This window comes from Aphanomyces astaci (assembly GCF_000520075.1).
Source record: "Aphanomyces astaci strain APO3 unplaced genomic scaffold supercont1.5, whole genome shotgun sequence".
NCBI classification, from domain to species: Eukaryota; Oomycota; class Saprolegniomycetes; order Saprolegniales; family Verrucalvaceae; genus Aphanomyces; species Aphanomyces astaci.
Window position 1 is genome coordinate 203199 of NW_009798268.1, and position 7615 is coordinate 210813.

The window sequence follows — 7615 nt, forward strand, 5'->3', positions numbered from 1 at the left end:
TCAGAGATTGTATAAAAACCAACATACGAGATTTGGTCTTTGTATTGAAAATGAAGAGTCATCTACCAATGAAAGGTACGAAGTATTGAAATTTTAACCAATAAGACTAATGTCGGATAGAATTGTCGTATTCGCCAAGTTACCCATACATAATCGCATGTTCACACGAGGATGGGTGAGATGGATGTAGGAGGGTGGATTTGCCCGAAATGTTCACTGCTATTCACTATAGTATACTCACGTGTAGTATATGTTTCCATTTTGATTGGAACAAAAACCACATTGATCCGAACTTTGTGCGTTTTATGCACCACTCGTATTTGTTTCGAACTGTTTTATATTTTTTATCACCACATTGATTGGAAAAAAGTCTAACTTGATCGGGTAATGGTGTAGTACAATTAATCATGCGGATTATATTCAAAATATCAACTCTTCAAATACAATCAATTATGCGGATTAACAATAAATTCAAAATATTTACTCCGGATTGCGTATTATAATTGAATACTAAGCCCAAGATATTTGCAACCGTTCAGAAAATAGATCCACCCAGAAAGCCGATTAGGGGCTGGTTGCATGGGGTCGCGAAATTTTTCTGAGTGACTGGTCGCGGAATTTAAGCTTCCGTATTTTTATTGCTTTACTGTTAGTTTGCTCCGTGAATTCTATTTCCACACTTATCTTTGAATTCTAAAAATTCAACAGTATCGCCGAGCAATAGCTCCACAAAATATGGCCAAAATGGACCCAAAAACAGTAAAACAGTTCAGAAAATCGATCGTTCACCTCACATGGAAGAATAACTTATGCAGAGTGCACTATCATGTGGCCCAACAAGGCTGAAGGCTCAAGTATTGTACTGTCGGCAGAATTCGACAGAACGTGACGCGTGATTCAACGCGGGTCCCATCCCCAAAACGTGTTACAATAGTGGTATAGTCGAAGATATACGGGTAATTTTGGGGATTTATCTGGTGTTTTGTTACCGTTTCGACAATTGACCAGTTAGGACAGGGACCCGCCCGTTGGAGTTGCGGTTCGTCACTGTTTGTCCATTCTCTTACCGGTACCTAGTATTGTGTTTTCAAGCTAAAGTTGGTACTTTCGGTAGATTCCGATTGACGTCAAATCTACCTGAAATCGTCGCGACGTCGTTTTACTTGAACTAGATACTCTTTACTCACTGTGAATCCCGTCAAATACAATGATGCCACATTAGAGAGGTGTTGCAACTCATTACATTCCGCATTCACAGCGGCGCCCCCACATAACGTTATAGTGACAAAACCAGAGTTACCTCTTAAACGTAGTTGTGGAAACCGTAAAACTTAATGCATTCTCCTCACAATTGGGCAATTGCATGGAAATAATTCCTGTCCGTACAGCTCAAGTTGCCTGGTGGGAACGTCGACAATGCAGTATGACCAATGCATTGAAATGAAGTACGTGGCTTCGTGGTTAGCGACGAAGAAGCAAGGTAGATCGAGGTATCGATTAAGTTTTTCGTTTTTCGACGACATGCAAGCGACATCAAGAGTTGATGGCAAGCTAAGCGTGACCATCGGTTACATCTGCTGGGAAGTCTACTGGGACCTACGCTTGAGCTTCTACTTGTCCATGCTCATCTTGCTCGCTGATCTTTAAATGATATGATATGCTAGCAGGGCAAGGCAAATGACGGAGGAGGACGGCTCAGTGCGTGACGACATTCGATCAATACATGCAAATTCGTACTATTAATAGTAATTGTTATCGTATCCGTAGTTGCTAACCGAATGAATGTATGGATACAGTGTGGAATTCTGCAAAACCAAAATTTCGGTATTCCTGTCCATATATCTACAGCGATTCTTGTCAAAAATGTGCGGAATGGATGCGGTTTGAACTACTCCGTAGATGTCAACGGACAGTTTTCCACAATATGTTAAGGTGTTGCGGCTGTGAACAACCAAGTGGTACATGGCCATATAGGACCTGCTACTGTAGGTTCAGCAAAAGTACTGTAGCAGCGTGTGTAGAAGCTGGCGGGTCACATCAGGACGACGACGCTTGCAAAGCCTGCAGACATCCCTTCGTATTTACAGCAGAGTATAATGTCCGCGCCATTCAAGAGCTCAATCTTCAGTTGAAATTTAATGGCAGCGGACATCCTGGTGTATACATACAGAAGCTTCGGTTTTGTTCGACGGTGCGGGGAACCATCGCCGCACCATCGAGCAAACCATGTGTGTCACCTCGTTCGCGATATGCAGCTCGCGTTCGCCACCTGAGCCGTGGCCAACATTTGAATTCTCGTAGTAGGCGCTACATTGACTGTCGCCTTGTGATCGACTAGTACGCACATTCACAATGGGAGTGGGAGCTGCTGTTTGAATATGATTAGCCAATTAGAATGCTAGAAACGTTGTTATGGCTACCAATGAGCGAACGCCATTGTGCAAGAAGGACTTTCCATGCAACAATCGATTTTTGCACCCGGAAATAATTAAGGAAGGGACAAATTACCATATATACTCAGTTTATATGGCAAATTTGTACGACATTCAACGTACAAATTACCATATAAACTGAGTGAATGTATATTCTGAAAATGTATGCCTGGTATAAAGAATTTCAGACGTGCACCGCCTACCGATGGAGCGTTTTCAGATATACATTCACTCTGTTTATATGGTAATTTGTATGTAAAATGTCCGTTCCTTATCCTTAATTATGTCCGTGTGCAAAAATCGATTGTTGTATGGAAAGTCCTCGCACAATTGCGTTCGCTCATTGGTAGCCATAACCACGTTTCCAGCATTCTAATTGGCTAATCATATTCAAACAGCAGCTCACAACTCCCATTGGTTGCTGAGATATCCCAAAAAATGTGAGTACTCCCAGAATTACGACCATGAGTGTATGTCTTAAAATGATAATCCAAAACTCAATTACTACGTAGTAGTCGAAATGCCATGCACAATCACCAATTGATGTGAAAACCAACTACGATTGGCTGGTAATTTGTAGGTGCACCTGGACGAAATCGACATTTCGTATACTGTATTTCAGCCAAATTCACCACTGGAATTTGGCGCACCTGAAGTTCGAAGGTGTGAGTTTCATTTCAGGAATTTGAAAGTATTACTAGTACAGCATGTCCGTCTGACGAAGATAGCGGATCGCATATGTACTAGCCGTTTCTCCATTACCGCCGGATTCACCTGCAATACTTGATTGGTCAAAAGGTACTTTTTTCGATAATTTCATTGGCTACTTCGGTCCGAGGATTGGCAGCCATACCAGTAGTCCATTGTGAAAAGAAAGTACCAAAGAGACATTCGATTTTGCTGGAGCTCTAGTTTCGAATCCAATACCACCCCCTCAACTGTGTTGGCAAGAATATTGTGGTGGGGGGTATGCTTCAAGTCCTCACCCCATCAGTACACGGCAAGTCTTCACCTGTTGCATGCGAGAAGCGTGGGAATGTAAAACCTCATTTGCCCTTCGACGTTTCACCGCGGAACAAAATTCCACCAATGTAAAAACCTTGCTTATATGTCAACATAGGGAGAACTTCACAGTAGTTCACAGTTGGAATCAAAACAATATAGACGATGGAACCACGTCATATGGGCCAGTCGTCGTTGAGTGAGCAAAGCTATCTAGCGCAATTGTACTGCTGTTTGTGCAATGTGACGCGACTAAAGAGCCAGTGTCAGCACACACGTGGCGCCACCAGCACCCAACGTTCCTCGTTGAAGTCCCAAAGAAGTTCGTACAAACAGCTGTGAGTTCATCGCCACTTTAGTTGCCAACCATTGGGAACTAAACCTAAGTGCACATTGAACAGTGAACGCAAACTGCGCGATACCCCCTTGTATTTACGATCGACGTCAGCGTATGAGCAATCTTCACAAAATGCCCTGCGAAACAACCCATCCATGCTGTAACATTCAAGCCAACAGACACTCCATATCACCACGGAATGCGAAACATAGGTTGCGGGTAGCCCTGTATCCATACAGTTGTTGGAAATGCGTTCGCAAGGTGGTGACGCATGGGTCGACGCCACACATGTCGGATGTGGGGCGTTGCCAGTGTCGTTCATTGTTTCATTTGCCTTGTTCAACATGTTCGCTACTATTGACCTTGTCGAGCCCATTCCTTTTACGTCTGCAAGCTTTCCATTTCTCGAAGACGCTGACCTGGCAGTGTTTCATGACCTGGGCTTGTTCGACTTCAAGATGGAGCAACACCCTAAGAACAGCACGGCGAACTTGGCCGTGGTGAACGAGCATGGGCAAACAATTCCCCTCGGCTCGACTTGGCAAAACGCCCGCCGCAAGCTGTGCAACATGGACGGCTGTGACCGTGTCGTTCGATCCCGCGGCTTTTGCAAAAAGCATGGCGGCGGTAAGCCCTGTGCGATCCCTGATTGCGCCAAAGAAGCGCACAATGGGAACTTTTGCATTGGACATGGTGGCGGCAAGTGCTGCAAATTCGACCAGTGCGCCAACGCGGCTCAGTCTCAAGGCCTATGTAAAGCCCACGGCGGCGGCGCCCGCTGCAAATACGCAGGTTGCGACAAGAGCAGCCAAGGGGGCGGGTTCTGCCGAGCCCACGGCGGGGGCAAGCGTTGCTTGGAGGTTGGATGCACCAAGGGGGCCCAACGGGGGGACCGGTGTGCGAAACACGGGGGGTGCCGCGCGTGTTCAGTGGCTGGTTGCGACCGCACGGACCGAGGCGGGGGGCTGTGCGAAATCCACCGGCAGGACATGACCTGCAGCGTCGAAGGCTGCAAACGCCTCGGCAAGACTATGGGGGTATGCACTGTGCATACCCGGCAAGCTCGAGTTAAGGCCATGTGAACGAAGCCTGGCCACATATTTGTGATAATTTACGTCTGCACCCAACACAGTATTTTCGAGTTTCAGGGACAAGCTGAGCTCAATAGGTTCAAGTCACTTTACCCCCCCCATTGAGTCCATGAATTGTCGAGCTGGAAAAATAGTGCATCGTGTAATAGTTGATTGTATAGGAGTGTAATATGCTCTAGCATATATAGGGTACTTCGATTGCGAGACTCAGGGTGTTCGGGGAATACGCGGGGTTGAATCAGACAAGCGTCCGTCACGTTACTATCGACATGTGAATCGCAAGAGCGTTCAGGATTCATTGGCATCATGTGCACGCCTTGGATCCAGGAACCAACATCATATATTTGCTATGAATTCACTAATTCAATGTGCCGCAAAAAATTTCTATAACGTTAGCAATTCGACAGAATTCGACTTTGTAGTGGTCAGTTTTATTGCTTGAAGGACAGAACATGGCGGCAGAGAGAGTACCAAATACTCATCGACAACACCTCAGCATAAAGTGAACCCCAGACGGTTCTGTACGCATACACACATGGTGTCCAAGCCGCGTCCTTACTTCTACGCTACCAGAGTAGTACAGTACTCACTCACCCAGGACAATAATTCCCTAAGAGCAACAGCTACTGTACACTGTTGCTTACGCATTCATTTCCCGTCAAAACCCTGTAGCCTCGGAAGCCCCGGACGCATTTTGTTGTTATTTCCGGGGTTAAGCGCATCACCTGTGGTAAACTATCGAAAGGATGACGTAAGCAACAGTGAAACTGTTGCTCTCAGGGAATTATTGCATCCAGGAGTATGTGGTAAAGCACATGTCCAAGGAAATCCACATGTTGATTGTCGGGACATTTGGTCCCGCTCTCTCGGGCTACATTTGCAAAGTGTATATCGTGTGTTGACGATCGTGGATGTTCATTGTTCAATTTCTTCCATCTCTTTCGACTGACTCATGCTTGCGTCGTCGATGGAACCATTGCCTTACATGATAACCAGCTCCGCATCCCATTCCACAGTGGCTTCACTCTTGGACGACATCGACCTCTTTGGCTTTCACGACTTAGAGCCCCTCAGCGCATTCACGTTGGACCAAGTCTTGTCCGAGGTGGACATGACCGCATCGGACCTACTCAAGTTCACGTACTGGGACCCCCTCGACGAGTTTTCCCAAACACCGCCAACTTCGTTCGTCCAGCTTACCGCGTATGACGCTGCCTCGGGGGCGCTCATCAAATACGAAACTTCGAGCTCCGTGTCATCGCCATCATCAAGGGAGGGGAGCACGTGGAGCTCCCGCCGAAAAGTTTGTTCCACCGAAGGCTGCGGCCGCGTCGTGCGATCTCGGGGCTACTGCAAGAAGCACGGCGGCGGAAAACCGTGTATGATGGAAGGGTGCCACAAGGAAGCTCAGAACGGCAGCTTTTGCATTGGCCATGGTGGGGGCAAGTGCTGTAAGGTGAACGCGTGTGCCAACGCTGCGCAATCCCAAGGCCTGTGCAAAGCCCACGGCGGCGGTGCCCGATGCAAACAATCCGGATGCGAGAAGAGCAGCCAGGGGGGTGGGTTTTGCCGAGCCCACGGCGGGGGTAAGCGATGCTTGGAGCCCGGGTGCACAAAGGGGGCCCAGCGGGGGGACCGATGTGCGAAACACGGGGGGTGCAGATCCTGCACGGTGGCGGGTTGCGGCCGCACGGACAGGGGCGGGGGGCTGTGCGAAATCCATCGTCAGGACATGACGTGCAGCGTTGAAGGCTGCAAGCGACTAGGGAAGACACTGGGGATGTGCACAGTGCACGTCCGGCAAGTTCGCAATTCCGGCTCGTTGTAGAATATGATTGATCAATATATTATTTATCCTTCTCTAAGTGGTTTAGCCTAAAATATATCCTGCTGAATGTTTTCCAACACGAGGTTGGTGGCAACTCAGCTGCCTTGACCTGTTTCTACCCAATCATATCCGTCACTCGCGATGTTATGTTGGAGCAATTAGAATTGCACCATCATATCGTATTACTGGTGTATTATACTAGTATAGTTTTTGAAGCACGGTACATACTGGGGCACTTCCTGCTCGGTATGAAGTGCTAACGTTAGCTGTATAGTGAGAATTTTAGTGAGTCGGATTCCTTATGAAATCTAATTGGAACAGGCTCTTAGGCTCAAGTGCCTGCTCCTCCCTATCTCATTCTAAAATCAATTCGTCGAAATGCGGTGCATGACCCCATCACCGCGCCAAACTACTGGCTGAAATGATCGCATCACCAGCCAATTACTGATCCTACGCTCTCGACAAATATCTCTGAGATTAAATATTCAGTGCCGCAATGAACACAGATAACCACTGTGCGGGAGCACGGTCACGAGCTCATACGTGTGGACGACTCACGTTGCTGAAGTAGTGGCTAGAGATCTGAGACGGTCGACCCCATTGGCTATTAAGACCTTGGACCTCAATCACGGGAGCCAGTGAAAGCCCTTGGAGCAATATTATGTTGGCCAATCACTTCGAATGTTCTGGTCACGATTTATATCCAATCAATCACATAATGGCTAAAAAATTACTACGTAGTACTACAAGTAGTATTGTGCTTTTCATGTAGTTTGCCCGTTGTTTAACTGCGTTAAACAACCAGACGTTTAAAATAATATAAGCCCGATTGAATATAAAACAACGCTAAACACAAGTTCTGCATTTCAGCAGAATAGAACAACGCTTACTTTATTTCAACTGCTAACTAATCGAGTTGCAGCAC

At 46.8% G+C, this 7615-nt stretch overlaps 2 protein-coding genes across 2 annotated transcripts; both read left to right on the forward strand.

The window, feature by feature from the left end:
- Positions 1-4108: 4108 nt before the first annotated feature.
- Positions 4109-4853, forward strand: H257_02851 (hypothetical protein; the record flags this gene model as incomplete). Its single annotated transcript, XM_009826671.1, has 1 exon — positions 4109-4853. The coding sequence occupies exon 1, from the start codon at positions 4116-4118 to the stop codon at positions 4851-4853; it is 738 nt and encodes a 245-aa protein (XP_009824973.1). The 5' UTR covers positions 4109-4115.
- Positions 4854-5658: 805 nt separating this feature from the next.
- On the forward strand, positions 5659-6702 carry H257_02852 (hypothetical protein). The gene has a single exon (XM_009826672.1). It carries the CDS (start codon positions 5815-5817, stop codon positions 6688-6690), a length of 876 nt encoding a protein of 291 aa, XP_009824974.1. The 5' UTR covers positions 5659-5814; the 3' UTR covers positions 6691-6702.
- The last annotated feature ends 913 nt before the right edge of the window (positions 6703-7615 follow it).